The sequence below is a fragment of the Gymnoscopelus microlampas genome (genome assembly GCF_963454915.1).
Source record: "Gymnoscopelus microlampas genome assembly, chromosome: 4".
Lineage (NCBI taxonomy): Eukaryota > Metazoa > Chordata > Actinopteri > Myctophiformes > Myctophidae > Gymnoscopelus > Gymnoscopelus microlampas.
Window position 1 is genome coordinate 26,592,871 of NC_139941.1, and position 20,413 is coordinate 26,613,283.

General features: G+C 41.9%; 1 protein-coding gene across 1 annotated transcript in view; it reads right to left on the reverse strand.

Moving 5' to 3' along the window:
- Nucleotides 1–20,413, reverse strand: part of grid2 (glutamate receptor, ionotropic, delta 2) — a gene marked incomplete at both ends in the record, with an annotated part of 761,628 nt that overhangs the window by 202,458 nt on the left and 538,757 nt on the right. Inside the window, 3 exon segments of the mRNA XM_084053861.1 lie at nucleotides 2,568–2,687; nucleotides 8,300–8,461; nucleotides 19,422–19,595. Coding sequence (XP_083909987.1) covers nucleotides 2,568–2,687; nucleotides 8,300–8,461; nucleotides 19,422–19,595 — 456 coding nt within the window.

Sequence of the window (20,413 nt, forward strand, 5' to 3'; positions counted from 1 at the left end):
TGGAGCCGTGAGTGTGTGTGTTTTTTTTTACCTCTCTTCATTCATCACTGTGGATTAAAAACAAGGTTAATGGAAGAGTTCATGAAGCTACAGCTTGTGTGTGGCAGCCACGCTCATGACTCAATGCTTATTGAGTACCCGCTTATGTCACAGTGCACATATCTATTTTGCTATCATATTGTTCACTTCTCTCACTCTGTGCTTCTGTTTCTTCCAGGCTGTTGTGTAATTACTGCTGCTACCCGCCATATATAAATAGTATTATTATTTTAATCAATTCAACTAGTAAAATCAACATGATGTTGATGTTTATGTACATTTAAAGTGTCGAGTCAAGTTTTGTTATCTACAAGCTCACAACGCTTAGTCAAAAAGAGCTACCAGCTCTGTACCAAGAGACAAAATCTAAATTGACACCTCAGACAAGGAGAGTGCATCTCATTAACCACGGATGAGTGGCATTCACAAGATAATCAGAGCTATTGCAGTCACAGCTCTTGTTATGACACGCAAATGGGAAATGAAAAGTTGTGTCCTACAGACTTCATTTATTTCTACTAGTCCATACCCGGGTTATGTGCAGTCAAAGTATGTGCAGTGTTTCCTTGGACATGGCGCGTGTCCCGTCGAGAACCCACACACACACACGTTGGTTTAAGCACGTTCTATGTCAACAGTGTAACACAGTGGGTTTATGGATTCGACGCATGTGCAGTTTGATCATTCATCCCATAGCTCGCGGGGCCCTCCCACAGCTGGGCAGCCGTAACCATGGCGACATTCTTTTACATAAAAACGCTAATAAACAGCTGACATTTGGGGATGTTCCCTGCACATGGTAATGGTGAATGGCTGTGTGCAAATTCAGATCAATTGCTCCAGCCACTGAGGAGAACCGGGCAGAAGAGATTTTGGTCTCACCACGATTTTGGCCTCACCAGCCTCACAGAGCTTTGTGGAATTATAGGAGGATTTCTAAATATTGTGAATAATATCGTATCGTGGACTCAATATTGTATATTATCATATTGTGAGTTTTGGTACCATTAAATCCCTAATGGGTGGTTCAATTATGAGTACGATTGCCACTTGGTCGATGAGGAGACTGTTTTGGAATATACATTTCAACTATTGATGATATCTTGCCAATATGTGGAGTTCCATCATAGCAAAGTAACTAAACAACCCAAACCTCCACCAAAGTGTAATTGTGGTTCAAGAGCTAAGCTGCTTTGAGTTCAGGGAACCACCCGAGGACACAGAGGCATTCGAGGAACATAACTACAGTATCTCTATGATGGAATAGGGGGAATCTTAAGTAAAGCAAGTAACAGGAAAAAAATAAATGAGACGAGAAAAGAAAAGATAAATTAGATTAATTAATAACTGATTAATTATCCCTGAGTCTGCATGCGCTGGTGGATCTATGGTCTCGCCAACACCCGCATGATTGTGATGATGAAACACACACACACACACACACACACACACACACACACACACACACACACACACACACACACACACACACACACACACACGTACACACAGTGAAGCATGTGTGTACGGGGTAGGTGTCTTGTCATGTGGTGTGCGAAAATCCATTACGCCTGTGTGATTATGAGTTAACACTTGATCACACTGTGTAATATTCCAATTAGTCTCCCACCTTAACAAGCGGAAGTTAAGCTAGTATAGGGCTGAGCATGTAGCCCTCCAAGGACACAGAAAACTGAAGAGTTGTGTAGTGCAACTGTAGAAGTATACACCTGAGAGAACCCACCGACATAGCCGTCAAGTGAGTGACACGTTTTGACTTCAGGCACCCCAGTGCAAGACTGAGCTACCTCTGTGCCTTTTCAGAACTTTTCCAGCTTTCTGCTACTCTATACTCTAGGTAAGTAAGTAGGTCAGAGAGGCTTATTGTCGGTATCAGGTGAGAACGCGGGAGTCTATCCCCCCGTTCCAATGCGCTAGACCCGTGGGGGATGGATTGCTGAGGTGGAGCACAACAGCTACCATCAGCTCCCAGTACTTACCGCACGACTTGCCGCACCCAAGCCGTGCTACTCATACGCTGAGTTGGCGATAGAACCCATGACCCTGGTCCAAAGGCGAGAGCTCTACCAACTGAGCCCGCCGGACACACCCGGCTCTATAGGAAACTGACCATGCAAGGAGAAATGCTTAATTTAGCCTATACACGGTCATACCACAGTGCTGTTCACTGAAAACAGCATATCTACCAGCTCACAGACTCAGGTGGCACGTTCGTGTCGTGAGCTTGTAGATCGGCTGTTGTATGACAAAGTATAAATCGGGCCTAAGTGGTACAATTTGTAAAGTGGCTTTCAATCTTCTACACAGAGGTGACAAGCAACTCCCCCAAAAATTGAGGGAAGCTCATCTGGGAATGAGAGAGTTACAGTAGTATTATAAATGAGGTGCAGTTTCTCTGGTGTCGTGTGGATGCGTCAAAGCACTTTCAATACATTACCTGAAAAGCAACTTCCACTCACCGCCAACAGAACAAAACAAAATGGACAACTCAGTTTTTATGGACTTACCCTGCTGACACCTCTGCCCCTGTCTTCTCCGTAGTTCGTCCCCAGAATTTCAAAGAAGATGTTGGGGTTGGTGCCATTATCAGTGAACTCCAGGAAACTGGTCAGACCGCTTACTCCAAACTGCAAAACACAAGGAACACAGGGTTATTATAATTAACACAAACTAATGAAATAACTAAACCTAGAATTGAAAAAAACATACTACAAATTTTCTTTGCAAAAACAACAACTAACTGAAACTGTATTGTGTGTTAACAAAACAGAATAAAACAAACAAAATCGTAGAGAATGTCCTTAGTTTTAGTCTTTGTTAGTATCCAATATTCTTACCAGCATGCAATACGGGTCTATAAAGAGACAGAGCTCTAGTTATTTCACGACCAATCTGGGAACCCATCGTCAAATAAAAAGGAAAAACAGCGCCCTCTGCTGTTTCTTCACTTATTCATTTGGCTCTGGGCGGAGCTGAACGGAGGACCCGTGCTCAGGGAAACCGGGGTTTTGGTCTGCCTTCAGCCTTCCACTTCCGGTGGTGCGACTATGTTTTCATTCCCACTAACAATATTTCTCCACGGAACACTAACATAATTTCTCCCAAAGAACATGGATCGTTTTGGTTATAAGCCCACTTGTTTCTTTGATGAAATAGCAAGCTAAAATGTTACTAACTTTCCGTGGTTTTGTCTGCTCCGAGGACGCTATTGTTAAATGAGTTTCAGTTTGTTTCCAGTGGGAATTGAGCAGCACACATGTCAATCCCGCACACTACTTTTGTTTGGGTAAAGCGCGGCTTGCTTCCTGATCTGAAGGCACGCCCGCAGCGATGGATCTGTTCTTGAGAGATTATTTCACAACAAAATATTCTCGACATGTTTTCTATCATTGGCTGTCCTTTAAGCCAATGGTTGTCCTTTAAGCCAATGGAGACATTCCCATACTCTGGGGAGAGAAACGGCGGTCCGGTCCGTTCGCGCAGAGAGCAGCAGCAGGCAGACACACACACACACACACACACACACACACACACACACACACACACACACACACACACACACACACACACACACACACACACACACACACACACACACACACACACACACACACACACACACACACACACACACACACACACACACACACACACACACACACACACACACAATGCAACCTGCCAATAATGTCTACAGCATGTGTCTGAATGTTTATGTCCACTATTGTGAAAGCGTTAGTTGGTTATGTTGATTATTGGCCACGGGGTTACTTATTGAGAGCTCAATGAGAGCAATGCGACTTAGTCCATTGAAGAGTGGTGTGTTTTGTGTCTTGTGGGGACACGATGTAACTTAATGGCAGCTCTGCCGTGGTGGACGCACTGTTAGCCGGGTGCATTATGGGTTATGTAGTCATTTAAGCTAAATTTGTGTCTTGTCGTGTCTTGTTCTTTAAATATAGTAAAAAATAGGTGGATTAGCTTTGCCTAACCTCAGAAATTATTATTGGGCAGCTAATATACAAAATGATGCTCTGGATACAGGAACCTACACTGACCTGGGGTGAACTTGAAAACAAATCATGTCTTACTACCGTACAATTCTAGCCTTACTTTCATCTAAATTGCCTATTCAACCTAAAACATTCTCAGCTAATCCCATAGTTGTCTCTACTCTCTACTTTAATAATTTGGTCTCAATTCAGAGTTGCCCTTGGACTCACAGGAATGTCTAACCATAGTCCTATTCCTATTAAAAAAAAACACCTTTTTCCCCCGCCCAAGAATAATGCAGCCTTTTCTTTGAGGCAGAGAGCAGGCCTTGTTAAGTTAAGGGATCTTAATATAGACAACATATTTTGTAGCTTCAGCGAACTGTGTGATAAGTTAACCTCCCAAATTCTCATCTGTTCCGATACTTCCAGGTTCGAATTAAAAATAAATAAATAAATAAAGCAGAATCTTGCCTTTTTATCTTTATTAGCAAAAATAAGTATTATTGGAGTGGAAATCAACAGTGGCCCCTAAGGCATCTGTATGGCTTAAAGACCTCATGATGTATCTACATGTGCATGTGTCTCTGTGTGTGTGTGTGGTGACAATCACTTGACGGCAATAGCACATTTTGTTGCAACGGCATGTACATGGGGCAGCAGTGGCTCAGGAGGTAGAGCGGCCACTTCCGGTTCCAGTTCGATCCCGGGCTCCCCCAGAGTCAAAGTGTCCTTGAGCAAGACACTGAACCCCTAATTGCTCCCGATGAGCAGGTTGGTTCTTTGCATGGTTTCCTCCGCCATCGGTGTGTGAATGGGTGAATGTAATGTACAATCATTGTAAAGCGCCTTGGATAAAGGCGCTATATAAATGCACCATTTACCATGTAAATATGTGCACGCCATAGACCGTGAAAAAATACGGACAACGTCACACCATTGGTTTCTACAGATCGTAAATGAAGCCTATTTTGCAGCAATTTCAAATCCGCCATCTTTCTACATCCGGTTGATATCCGGTCCGAAATGCAAACAGAAATGAATGCTATTGAATGAAAGAAACCGCAGCGAGTAAAACCCCTAGAAACATACCCTACTTTATCATTCATTTTAAAATTAATGGGACCATAATTTACCAAAACGCATATCATGGTGATTGAAAGAAGACTTTAAACTAGCAACTGGAAGCATATAGTATTTATGACAATGTTTATTAAGGTAATAAAATCAAGTGTAAAGTTCGGGCAAAAACCCATCCCCTTGAATAGAGCATAATTGCTTTTGCAACCAGCAGGGGTGAAACAGCGGTGAAACAGCGGTGAAACAGCAAGACTACAGGCCATTCATATGACCTGTCACACTTTCTATATAGCCTCAATTTACAAGCCGGATGCTAGCCCCTTGGCACACACACGCAGTGTTTGTCCTGCCCTCTAGTAGTGTGACCAGATAAAAGTAACACTGACTGTTTCAGAGTGACAGAGGTGTGATAACTCTTCCTGTAACTCACACTGTGGGGTTGTGCACCTTTGTGTATACAAACGGATGAAACAGTCACATGGCCATGCGATCTACAAGGCCCAGTGAGCTTGTAGATCGTCTATTTGCACTATATTTGTATGACACCGTTGTGTGACAAAGTGTAAAATAGGGCTTCATTGGTTAATCTATTTGTTGATATTTTAAAAATAAAGCTCCTCGGTTATTCGATTAATCCATGTACTTAGCTTCATATTGACTTAAAGGTTCTATGACATTTCACTTTTTTTATTTTTTATGTTTTTTGGGGGGTTTCATGACCTCAATTACGCCCAAAAAATCTGAACTTTGAACATTCAGTAGATTTTCTGTGGTCTGGGGTTTTCTGAATAATTAGGCAGTAATCTGAGTTTGGCCCTTGGGCAGTGAAGTCAGAGGCCATTAATCCCGCCCACTCTCCTCCTCGCCCCTCCCCTCCCGTATCCTTTCCTTTTGGGGGGGGGGGGGGAGCAGAGGCGATGATTGACAGGCAAAATCCCTCAACAGCGACACCTGCAGGCAAAGATTTCTTTTTTCATTGCAGATGAAAAGGCTTTAGAAATGTGAGAGAAAAACACCTGCCATGGATCAATGGAGTGGAATTTTTTGTTAAAACGTTTTATACACATTTGAAGGACCATGACAAAGACTTTGAATGTGTGGTAAAACTGAACGTCATGAAACCTTTAATATCGAATTGTGTCCAATCACAAAAAAAAAAAAAAAGTGAATTGTGAATGCACCTCAGCAACTAGGAAATGTATCATCAAGAGAATGTGGAACTTCGTGATAATCTATTTAATCCATACACGTAAGAAAACATTTTTTGCGGCTAATATCTTAGTTACAAGTTACAGCATTGTTGTTGTGAAGCAGGTTTTACTTATAGGAGAAGTGTTTAAAAAGATTTCTATTTCCATTTGTCAAGACAGGAGACAGGTGGGTAGGGAGAGAAGTGCTTTAGGGAGACTGTCAGAGTCTCTTATTTCTCAACGGAAGAGTAGGAAGACACCACTGCAGTGGTGTGCAATTAATATGTGCTATTTATATTGTATTAACATATTCTAGCAAACACCCTAACACTAACCCTAAACACAACCCTGAGGGAACATACTGTAGGGTTGAGGGAATAGTATAGCATAAGCAAAGGCAGACCTATACAAGCATACCAGAAGCCAAAGTGCCACTAGAGACATGCACACGCTTGCGTTTGTACTGTATGTGCATGATTGTGTACACACACTCACATAGAGATGTCCACATGGGATAATTAGCCTAACATGTATAGGCTTCCTGAAAGCATAGCCGGAGTGAAACCAATCCAGACACTGTTTATCAGAGCTCATAAGTGAGGGGTTAATTAATGTCAACTGCTCAGAATTGGTTAGCGCAATGCATTCACAACAATTAGCTTTCTGTTCAAAGATAAAGACGTAGAGAAATAGAGGGTTACGGGTAGATCAAAGGGGAAAAGATGGATCTGTGATGGAATATTCTATGGAGATAAAAGTCCATGGTGTATCCCAACTTGTTCTTTGCCGGGTTCTCTCCTTGGCTTGGTGCCTTGTTCTCCTATGGACAAACTAGCCAATGGCAGAACAATCCTCCCCAGGCTATGGGATATAGTCTATCCATAATCAACCCTGCAGTGTGATTATTTCAGTCATTATTATTATTTTTAGTAGTAGTAGTATTAATCACAGATTTCTGTCGAAAGAATGTCATGATTGATAGGCTGACAGACTTTTATTCTAATGGAGGATATAGCCCGGCCCCCTTGATAAGTTTGGCTGAACTTGCGCAGTCCTAGTCCCATCACATTAAAAGTCTTCCAGTATTTCAAACATGGTCTAGCCATATACTAGGTTTTGACCGAGTCTTGTAATCTCCTCCTCTCCTGTTTTGCCAATGAGTGCCAAACACACACATTGATGGAACTACTCATCCTAACAGCAACATATTAGTATTTGTCATTAATTGTCCTAATGGCTCCAGATGCCAAAACAGTGATTAAAATACACGCACAGACACAAGCACACCACTCACACACAAACAATCACAGTGATAACGGGTGGCAGAGCTGCCAGAGCACATTGCAGGTGCTCAGGAGATGACACCGATACTGGGTCTGTTGAACACAACTCTATTATCTCTTGGGGCTCTTGAATGCAACTCAGCGGAGACGACCATCAGGGCTCGTTTAACAGCCGTGGCTGGCTGATGAAAATTTTGCCAAGTGTTGCCAAGTGACATGATCTCAAGGTGAAAAACAGAGATAGATATGAAAGCCAATGCAGCGGATTTATTATCGCCTGACACTAATCCTAAATTAGCATTTCACTTGGCTTCATCATTCAGTCAAACTGCCATCCGCAGAGTAGTTTTTTTTATTGATATCTAAACAGAGGGCATTGATCCAATTGGATTTAACAGTGATGAAAGAGTTGCCAGACACCTATGCCTGATCTCAAGGTGAAAGGCAGAGATTCATAAAATAAACTGCCGCAGGATCCGCTCCTGTAGCAAAAGTCAACTTTCTCCTGGAACTGGAGAAAACACGCTCATTACCCCTGCGACATTCGTAAAAAAAAAAAACATTTGTGTAAAACTTGATTGAAGCTCACAGAGCACAAAAAGATCAGGTAAAATAGTATCCAGCATTTGCCTTTGCGTGTGCGAACACACGTGTGCGTGTTCGTCTGTGTGTATGCATGCGCAGGTTTCTGTACCTTTTTAACATGCTCGAGCATGCTCTTTCCTCCTTGCCAAGGCTTGGAGTTCTTCCTGATGCAGGTCAGGCTTGCCATGCTGTGCCACTTCCTGTCCTCCAACTTCCTGTGGAACGTATTGGCCAATAGCAGCACAGTATCATAGATGTAGCGGTTGGTAATCTGCAGAGAGTAGAAACAAAAAACAAAATCAGGAATCATAGACAATCACAGTGTTTTTTACAGTAAAACCTAGACTTTTGTACTGCAGATGTTCTAGAGTTGTGTAATGGCGATATACTGTGCAGTGTACAGTATTGGACAACCATGCACGATAAATGTTTGCCAACTGCTAGTAGGTGTAAGGAACAGACTAAAAGACACACACTGTAAAAGTCATTATGGGATTAAAGCAAAATAATACAAAAATAATAACAAAAACACTTCTTTCAAGCAACTGGTCCTGCCTATTTTTGCCAGAGAATGCAATAGATTTAACCCTTCCAGTTCTGGTGTGACTGATGGCAGGTACAGCCACATACTGTAGATTGGCACAGGGCTCATGCCTATTTCCCCACCCCATGTGTATCATGTAGAACCCATGGAAAATGCTGACATTCATTGTTGACATCATACCAGTAGCATTTTACACAACTGTCTCCTTCCATTGTTTCTTTGCCTAAATCAACAGAACTTGTCAAGGAAGCCCAAATAAAAGCCCTTCTTTATTTATATTTTATTTATTTATTATTTACCATTTTAGTGATTGCCGTGTGACAGCCTATCAAGTACATCTATGATTGTTAACAATGAGAGCATGTGCCTGTGTAGGCTATAATTATTCATTATTATGTTAATATTAGTGGGGCGGCAGTGGCTCAGGAGGTGGAACGGAAGAATCTATCAAACTAGGATCTAACTGAGAACTGGAAGGTTACCAATTGGATCCCTGGCTCCTCCTGGCCTTGTGTCAAAGTGTCCATGAGGAAGTAACTGAAACAACTACTCCCAAACTTGGTACCTTACCTCCGGTGTATGAATGTATGTGTGAACAGGGTGAATGTCACACACATCGTAACAGTGCTTATATAAAGGCACTATATAAATGCAATTAACCATTAGCTTACTGTACATCATGTGAAGGGCAGTTATCAGAATCAGCATCACAAGATAACAGGTGTAAAAGAGTGGGTGCACTTTTCCAGTACACCAATTCCACACAATGGCCCAATCCTAGTAGTTTGTAAACTGAGCCGGGCCAAGTGAAGAGTCATGTGTATTTATTTGTATTCATAACAACAATGCATTGCTGCGTAGGAAGCTTTTTCTGTCTCAACTGAATACAAAAAAAATTAAGGACATTTAATGAACCGTTCTACAGTATAATTGATGGCATTTCATTATCTGTACAGGCTTGCTCTGCAGCAATAGTGCTGTCTGTGTGGAGTGTGGACAGCATGCAGAGGTGACCCCCCCCCCCCCCCAACCACACACTCTCACAGTTTTCAAATTCACATTCATTTAAAAAAGGCCCTCTGGGAGTACAAAATGATGAAAAACAGTTGTGGTGATGAAGAATTTTAAACCCTGTAGACAGGGTTTACAAAATTGTAACCGCCTGACAGCACTAGTATTTTTGTTTACGCAAGAGCAGCAGTAGGATGGCATCAGTGCAGCGTAGGCTATAGCTTAGCTGGACATCACACTTCCATAGTGGGATGCATCTTGGGATGCCAGCTTCTCAGCGTGGGAGGAAGGCAGCGTGAACACACACTTCTCTTGCTTGCAGACTATAAAAGCTGTATGACCTTTGCTCCTCCTTGTCCATTGTTGCCTCACTTCCCATCAGGGCTTTTAATCAAAGAAGAAAACAACAACAACACAACAACAACCCTATAGCAAGCAAGCAGGCTGTCAATTCCAGCTCTGCTCACCGGCTTCTCTGACATGACTGCCCTCTTTCTCACCTCTTCTCACAGTGAGATGGTTAGTCCTAAAGTGGCGTTAATGTTCATATAATTATCCCCCAGTCTAAGCTAAAATTACCCTCTTTTATGTTCTGTGCACCTGTGCGTGTGAAAGGTCAATCACCTACATTGTATAACCACAAACTCAACCATGCGCAACGCATGGACTACTGTATACGACTATGCGTGCTTGCGCACTCGCACCACACACAAAAACACAGACGCACACTAGTGTATACTAAATATTTTAGGCTGACATTCATTAAAGGAATTGATAGACTCTGGGTGCCACTGTATCTGAAAATAGGAGGGGGGGGGGGGGGGGGTGATTAAGTATGTGATCGATTAATGTGTGATTTACTGAGCCTGTTGTCTCCATGTTAATGAGAGGATAATAAATAGAGTGACAAACACACATGACTAATAGCCTACCGCACACTCATTCATATACTCACCCTCACACACACACACACACACACACACACACACACACATAAAACAAACAATGTAATGAATAGGATGGAGAGGCCATTAGTCCAACTGCACTGTTTCTGTGCTAGCTTGCTTGCACGCATGTATGCGCGCGTTCACATGCATGCGAGTGGACACACACTCACTAAATAATAGTCTCAATAGCTCAACTGACGTGGCCATTGAGGAACAAAGGTCACCGTGTATCATCACTAAGAAAACTGAACATTCTTTGGGATTCAGATACACACACTTCTACAGATTTAATATGCAAAGATGTGTTTGGTATACAAATCCAGTGTATGAATAGTAATAGTAACAGTAAGCATCTGCACCCTCAACTGACAGGTGAAGCTACTTATCAGCGTATACATCTTAGATTGTTTTAATGCAATGTATAATATATTATTATTATGGGGCCAGGCTTCCAGCATGGACCCATATTGTTATTCGCATTATTCCGTTTCTTCTTCTGCCACTTTTGGCAGTTCTGGCTGAACCGTGCAGTCGCTTTTTATGAAACTCGGCCATATGATAGATGGTCATGAAAAACGATCAAGAAATAATTCTCACAATCTTTCGTCAAAAGGTGGCGCTATAGCACTCAATTGAAAAATGCCAACTTTGAACAGGTACAACTCATGCCGTGTTTGACCTAAAGCCATGAAACTTCGATGCACACATGCGTCTCCTCATGCTGAACAACTTTCACACTCTGACTTTTGACCTCTGACCTTTAGATCTCCCACCATTTGGAATTATATGAAAAACAGTTAAAACCTATCTCCTCCTGGGATTTTTGAGTAATCTGCACGAAACTTTTTACACATGAACTTTGGACCTATACCAAAAAACGTTTGCAAAATATCTTCCATAAGTGAAAAAATGAAGCTTTAATGAGCCAATGAATATTGCAGTTTTATGACAATTATTCATCTGCCCCTAACACATACATGCAGACTTACCATTCTTTGAAACTTTGCAGAAATGTAAAGGGCCATTCCAAATATCACTGAAACCAATCTTACTCCAATTGGTCAAACGGGGGCGCTATAGCAATTTTTTGAAAATTGAAACTTTAAACAGGCAAAAGTCATGCCTCGTTTGGCCGACAGCCATTAGACCTGCTTACACATGTGCCTTGACTAATGAGGAACACATCTATCACGTTGACCAGTAAGCACCGCCCTTAGATTGTCCGCAATCTTGAGCAGTTTGAAAAACACTTAAACCCAGGATTTTTCAGCTATTTGCGTGAAACTGTATCATGATTGTGATCTCCTTTCACAGGTTCTTGTCTGTTGGTGGCTTCTCGCTTAAATGTGTGCCCCACAACCTGAAGGTCACCAGTTCAAGCCTCACTTGGTGCAGACTTCATCTGAGTTGCATTTCACACAACATGACTATCAATGAATACATCTGCAATTGTTAAAGATAACATGAAATACTTAATTGAGTGTTTTTTACATACAGCTGATCTACAATCTCACAACTTTTCAGATAGCAATGAGAGTATGTTTTTTCAATGTATAACATACTTCATTGTGAAAATAGCCAATGTACAATCTGACAACTTTTAATGGTTTGTGAGCTTGTAGATCGGCTACTTTCACTAATTTTGGTTCTGAGGAGATGTACAATTTCTTCATTGGTAAATGGTTTGTGAACGAGTGATCTTAGTGTTAGTGAAACAGGGGCTTGGGTCATGACAGAAGGCAAGAGTTTGTGATCCTCAACAGACATTATCAGCCTGGACAAAGATATAGCACTATAGGTAGTGTTGCAGCTACCTAAGAGTGCTTCATGACCGTAAGGTTGCCGGTTCAAGCCTCACTTGATGCAGACTCATTTAAGTTGAAATGCAAAAAACATGACTCAATCTATTCCGTTTCCATGGCGCTCTCTCTCTCTCTCTTCAATCTATTCCATTTCCATGTCTTTCTCTTCAATCTATTCCGTTTCCATGTCTCTCTCTCTGTCTCTTCAATCTATTCCATTTGTCTCTCTCTCTGTCTCTTCAATCTATTCCATTTGTCTCTCTCTCTGTCTCTTCAATCTATCTCTCCTCTCTCTCTCTCTCTCTCTCTCTCTCTCTCTCTCTCTCTCTCTCTCTCTCTCTCTCTCTCTCTCTCTCTCTCTCTCTCTCTCTCTCTCTCTCTCTCTCTCTCTCTCTCTCTCTCTCTCTCTCTCTCTCTCTCTCTCTCTCTCTCTCTCTCTCTCTCTCTCTCTCTCTCTCTCTCTCTCTCTCTCTCTCTCAGGGGTGGCCATAGCTGAGTGGTTAGTGAGCCCGCCTAGGGAGCCAGAGACTCTGGTTGCCCCAGGTACGATTCCAGGCCAGGTCAGCAAATGTGTCGATGAAATGAAATTTGTCCCTGAGCAAGACTCTTAACCCCTAATTGCTCACAGGCACTCATTGGAAACAAGACCGCAAGGACTTTCATGAACTGACCTGTTAAAGGAATTATCATTTCTCTCTCCTGGCCCCATATTATCGCTGCTTGCAGCTATATTTATTATTATTATTATGTTCCATTATTGATTTAAGTATTTCGCTACAGAAGAAAGGCTGAAGCAGTGGAACATTTTATTTTACATGTAGATTTACTGCACTACTTTTGTACATGGGTTTGTTTTCTAATCTTGGTTCCTTTGATGTCCACTTCTTGATGGAGGCCAGGTGGAGTGACAGTGTAATCAACAGTAACTGCACACTGGACTCTGTCCAGTGGGCTGAAATGGGATGGGGTTGAAATGGCTTTGTATCATGTAGTTGGTTTTATTTTGTTACCCCTGTGAAGGTTTAACAAAGTTTGCTTTGTTGCTTGTGGTTACTTTAAAAGAAGCTGTGAGGTTGATGTTGTTCTGTTGATGTGAATGCAGTGTTTCCCTTTTTTTCCCCCAAAGGACATAAAAAAGGGGGGTGGGGGGGCAACAAGCATCATCGTCTCTTTCTATCTTTCTGTCTGTCTTTCTCTCTCTGCCATTTTTGCCTCTTTGAATATGTCGTGTAATGTTGCAGGCCAGCATATCTATCTTGTCTATTGTTATTTGGAGTTTAAAGAAAGTTTCAAAGTACTTTGCTCTCTTGTGTTCTCTCACAAGGCGTGTCGCTGTCCATAAGCGGTGGTGCTGAACCATTCAACAATTGAGCCATCTAGAGTGATGTGTCCTTGTCTTTGAATGTCACAAGGTCGACAACAGATACAGTATGGACCTACTCATAGCCTATGGCAATTAGATTGTTATTATGGTTCACCGTTACGATCTGAAGGACGTCAGTAAGGATGACACAACAGGAACACACTGGTTCGGTTCAGAGAGGATATTCCAATTTCCAGTGCAGGGTGGTTACAACAGCGAAAGTGTGTGCGGTCTCTGATTCACTCAAGCACACAATCACAAAGCACCCAGAATCCAACATTCCTTGACATGCACCTTAACCACCTAAGCCATATATACTGTACATCATTGTGCAACAAATAGTCGATCTACAAGCTCTCAAAATGTTATATTGTTATTTAAACTCATTCTGAATGTTGAGATTCGGACGGCTCTCTGCATTTGATATCGACAAGGGATGCATGCAGCTTATTGTAAAAATGACTCCAGAACAGAGCTCAATGAAGCTGAACACAATTATTTTAAGTAAAATAAATATTTTACGATGGATTAAGAGATGGCACAATGCCAGTGTCAATGTGTATGAATAAAATGAACAAGCACATAGTATACTGAAATACACACACACACACACACACACACACAATCCCCCCCCCCCCCCCCCCCCCCACACACACACACACACACACACAGTTGCTGATGGCTGCAGCAGCCACTATGTGAGAGACAGTAGCAATTACATTAGTGTGCACTCTCACCAATCTACATAAACAATACACAATTACTGGAGCCTGAAGTAAGGCTGAGTGGGATCTGCTTTCATCCCCTTGCTCTCTGCCCCCTTCACATATGGAGTCTGCATTTCGTTTCTGCCGGGTGGCAACCTTCCAAAGCCGTTACTATTTCATTATTATGTTTATACAGTAACTATTTAAAATAGTTACAAACTGTGAAAATAGCCAATCCACAACGCCTCGCAGTGCTAGGCGTTGTGAGCTCTTGTATGATGAACTCTTGAAGTAGGGCATTCATTTACAGAAAAAAACTAAACAATTTTGAAACAGTTGAAATATGGAGATACGAGGATTCTGCCCGACAGCAATGCTTTCTTTATCCCTACTAAACACCCCCATCCCTCATCAACTTTGATGTGGAGGAGAAAAGAAAGAAAGAAAGAAAGAAAGGCTCTACTGGCAGACATGGTGAGTCTTAAGGTGAGAATCATCTGTTCCAATGGGACCTTGAATGTACAGAGAATTTTGCAACCTAAGCAACCATTCTTTGTGTGTGTGTGTGTGTGTGTGTGTGTGTGTGTGTGTGTGTGTGTGTGTGTGTGTGTGTGTGTGTTAGAGAGAGAGTGTTGATGTGCTTCAGTGCAGTGTGAAATTAGGCTTCTTCTGGGCCACTCTTTGAGCTGATCTACGTCTACTTCCTCCGTCCCTCCCTTACTCTTTCTCTCTCTCTCTCTCTCTCACACACACACACACACACACACACACACACACACACACACACACACACGCGCACACGCACACACACACACACACACACACACACACAGTGTTGGTCGCGACTATGTTGGACAAAGTGTTTTAAACACCTCTCCTCTCTCATGGAAAGCATTGTCCTTGACAGATTATAGCCTTTCCACCCAATAGTAACACTATTTGAAGGTTGGGTCTATAATGCATTATACGCACATTTACAATGCATTATAATGTGCTTATAAGGCATTATTACACTCCTTATACATGTTTACAATCATGTATGACAGTCACCAGACAGACACATTTATCACATTATAACTACCACAATAATAATAATAATAATAATAATGATGATAATAATAATACATATTTTTTACAGTTTCATTTGATTCATATGGGGTATGCTGGATTTATATTATTTAGTGCTTCTAGGGCATGCTCATATTTATGTTTTTGTCTGTCGTGTTTTTATCTTATGGGGCACTGTGTTTTCTACTGTTCCCTGAAAAGTAGAAAACACAGTGGTGTTTAGGAGGGAGAAAGACCATACCAGCATCAGTCAATTTCACCTTCTATTCACAGATTCAACTAAAGTATACAGTATGTCTTACATAAACAAAGACCCTTTTTCCATTAATGGCCTTATTTACTTATTCAGTTGTCAATCAGTATATTTGTTTAAAAGTACTCGAACTGGTTCAAACAAATACTTTTCCCTTGAGGGCTTTCCATTTATAAATGTATTTCAAACATACTTTATATTTATCACAAACCCAGTCTTTATTTGGCCTGGGTGAGGGGAAAGATTAAAGGACAGACAGAGTGATACGCTATATTCAGTGGTGGAAGAAGTACTCAGATTATTTAAAAACTAGAGTATGCCTATGTCGCACCGCCAATCTGACCAATACTGTATGTCTGAGTCATCGAATCGAGAGATTTGTCAGAGTACCGTCTGTCTATGTCCCGCCTTTGTGCCCTTATATGGAGATATCTGTATGTCTCACTATCTGTGTCCCTTTTATGCCCATATCTGGAGATCCCTGATGTCATTAGAATATGCCCATACCCTGTATATTGGCATGCCCATGGAGAATCAGGGTTGACGCCGAAGGAGGGCTTGTCTGAGGACAAAGTAGAGAGAACTTTTGGCCTGTAGAGAGAGCTTCTTCATGCTAAGCCTCTTGTAGTGCTGCAGATCATAAGCGTGTGTTGGGCAGTGCAAAATAAACAGATTTGGTTTTGAGGGAAATGGTAGGCCATTTCAGAGGTAAAAAGTTTAGTCACCGACTCACCCGGGACTGCCGGGAGACACTCGGAGAGAGACTCCTTTACATGGAAATGAGCCAGTTAAGGTGGTTCGGGCATCTGGTACGGATGCTTCCTGGGCATCTCCCTAGGGAGGTCCTCGGGGTGCTGAGCGCAGGCTACAGGGCAGACCAAGGACCAGATGAGGGGATTCTATCGCCACGCTGGCCTTGGAATGCCCCAGGATCCCCCAGTTTGATGTAGCTAATGTGGCCAGGGAAGTCCGGCATTCTCTGCTGGAACTGTTACCCCAGTGACCCGACTCTGGATAAGCTGATGAAGATGGCTGGAATGATGGATGAATGGTAGGCCATCTGTTGCTTACATTGCTTGCAGTCAACTTTGTCTCGAGGTTCCACAATTTTGACATTCACTGGTCTAAAACGTACAGTATTTCCAAACAGGGCTTTTTAGATTGCTTCCAACTCTAATCACTCTGTCCGGAGCTGAACTGGGTTCCAAGCTTCTCTGCAATGCTGATTTATTGGATCTTTTCAGCACAAGAATAGACATGCATTTATTTTGACCGTATGCATGCTGTGGTTTATGTTTTCAACAGAGGCGGCACAGAAATGCCAGTTGTATTTTTAGTTCAACACAAGCTGAAAGCAAGATAACTGCTATATTACACACTTAAATGCAATTTCTCTTTACAATTTGAATTGTGCTTGAAAATTAAACCAGTTTGATATTCAGCCCTACAGCCAGCCCTACAACCCATACACTCAGACAATTCCAGTGGGCCAATCATTTTGTCTGCTGAGGCAGTTCATCAATGACCGTATCTATTTATTGAATTAGTGTTGATCAAATGCTATTTTCTCATTGTCTATGTGAATAAATAAGGCCATGGGGATGTGATAAATGAATGACCTCCCAACATTAGTTATTTCCCTCATTATCCAACAGAGGGCCATCATATCAAAGCCAAGCTGTAGGCTAGGACTGATGTGACCATGCCATAGGCAACCGTCCCCGGACAATGATGAATGTGATAATCTATATACTTATATGTGCCAGATGTAGTTTGGATACATTCCTCAACAAATTGATGTCATTATATCCAAAATACAGCCAGCACTGTCTTAGGAATGCCAAGACATCAAGGCCATTATTTCTATTTCCACACATTACTTTACAACTTTCATCAGATATGTCCCTCCAGGCCACCTCTGCATCCACATAAATCAACAGCACTTTAATTTGATTTCATTCTGTCCTAGCACATAAATAAGAGCGCATTGTCTCCTCCTTTTGCTTCCCCTGGTGTCTTTGATGGCACCGTGATGCACGCACAAACTACGAGATAATAATTGTATACATATTGCTGCCCCGGGGGACACATCCACAAAAATCAAATAAGTGAAGAGAGCCTGAGAGAGGGAAGGGAAGGAAGAAAAAACAAAAAGTGACAGTCTGTCTTTTCCGTGATGATATTGTTGATGAATTGTGTTGCCTCCAACTAATGTGCACGCGAGTCCATTTTTGTTTTGTCTTCTAATGGAACTACTATGTGTTTGGGATACATAAGGGAGCCAGGGCATAATAGACATTTTTCATGGCAGCCGTAATGACATAAAGAGATTTGCAATGTAACGCCTCGCACTCAACAGATGTGCATTTGCACACACACTTTACTCTGCACGCTGGTTCGCGCGCGACTGTTCTCACCAGCAGCTTTTTCGGAGCGCATTTGTCGCTGTCGTGAAAGCAGCCAAAAGTTGTCATCCTCAGTATTGACATAACTGATTACTTTGCTATACTGTCCCAGAGCCAGCCTGCATCATTAGAATGTGTCAGTATACGAGACAAGATAAGTAAAATGTTACTGAATATTTTCCATTATATCATGGTTGCTAGGGCTATAATTTCTGTAGCTTCATGGAATGACAAGCTCTGCCTCCGGATATTCGGTGGTGGGTTTTGATGTGTTCACTCTGGACTCAAATTGTCTTCAAGTGTGCAAGCTGAGCGTCCTTGCACAACCAGTGAGAGCGGCCGCATGCATAAACATGGGAGCAGGAAGTAAGGCAGCATCCACTTGTGCGTCCGGTGGGTTCCATGCGTAACATTGCCAATGTTACTTCCTTCACAGGTGTTTTTACCAATGATACTGATTAAGGCTCTGCTCCATTTAGTGTACAGAAAACTATATACTAGAAGCACCTTGATTGGAGAGAGAAACTGTTAATTTGACAGCTTGTTGTTTAGACATGCTAGGTTAGATTTTTAGTTTGTGACTATTTACCCTGTTGTTTGTTCAAGTGCAAAAAAACTCAGATTTTGCACTTTGCTAAATGACTGCTAAATGCGTGAAAGTAATTCTAATTGAATGTTAATACAAGAACACTGGGAGCTGTCTTAGAATGCTTGACAGAGCGAAGGATGCTGTTTGACAGTGTTCCAGAAGAAGTCGACTCAAATGAAACACACGCTGTGAAGTGGTAAAATGCAGCACAGGGGCACATTTCAGAACAATGAAACAGAACCCCACAAGCCATGTTTGAATAAATTGAAGAGCAGGTGACTTTGAAAGAGTTGCAGGTGACTCTAGTAAGGTCAGACTCATGCGCATACATATATTCAGACAGCGAGTCAGACAGACACACAGAGATGCCTGAGAAGGTCACAGTTGTTATTGGTTGTGTGTTATATTCTGCTATAGATCGGTCCTTGTTCGAAAATGTATGAGCATTTTTCAGCATGGAAACGATTATGACGATAATGCAAAATAATTGCTTTTATTGTTCTGTAATAATATGTAATAATTGTGACAAGCCCGCTGCTCACCTCTAGCTGCTGAGCCTTAGGGTTTTTGGGGTCACAGAGGGAGGTGTTGATCCTGTGGTTGTGTTTGACGCAGCGCTGGGTGGTGTTCTGCGGCATGGGGAAGGTCTGGCGTATCAGCGTCAGCCGACCGATGGACTTCAACACCAAATCCTGCAGTTCATAGTCCGTGATCTCCTAAAGGGGTGATAACAGAGACAAGAGTAGGAGAGGTGGGGCAAAGGGTACAGATGGTAGAGAAAGGGAAGGAGGGGTGGGATATAGTGTAGGAATGTGGGGGGGGGGGAAAGGACAAGGGAGGGGGAAGTAATCATTATTTATTTGTCTTTATGAATGCCTTTATTATCTTGACTGTTATGAATGCCTTTGTAAATTGTGGTTGTGGTGACTAACAGTCAAGATGACAAAACTGATACAGTGGCTGCAGCATGAGACAAAATTAAATCAAACACTCCTAGGTAGGCAAACCTTGCCCACACCAACCTTGTTTGCTATGCAACAACTTTGATTGATTGATTGATTAATTGTCTTACCCTTTTGACCCAAATGTGAATCAAGTCGTTGGGGCATCCTATACTGATCAAGTTTCATGAAAATCCAACCATCCAAGTAACAGTATTTTGTTCACAGACAGACTCACACACAGACAGATAAACAGATAATGTACACTATGATACATCGCTGTGGGCATCGTAAAAAGCCAGGGCTAGAATTCACTATATAATTTATTATGAAATAATAAGCCTCACTAATTTATATTACACATAAATATGTTGTTTCTTAAGCAATGTTTATTATGCGCCAGTATTTCTTTATCACCACCCTGCACAATGAAAAACTATCTTTGTCATCTCTAGAAAATGTATTGTATTACTGCATTATGTATTTGATTTTATAAAAATGTGTGTGGCTCGTCTTTTTTTGTGACCCGTGTTTACGCGAAGCGTCTTTTTTCTGTGACGTGTGTTTGCATGCTGCGTCTTTTTTGTTATTCG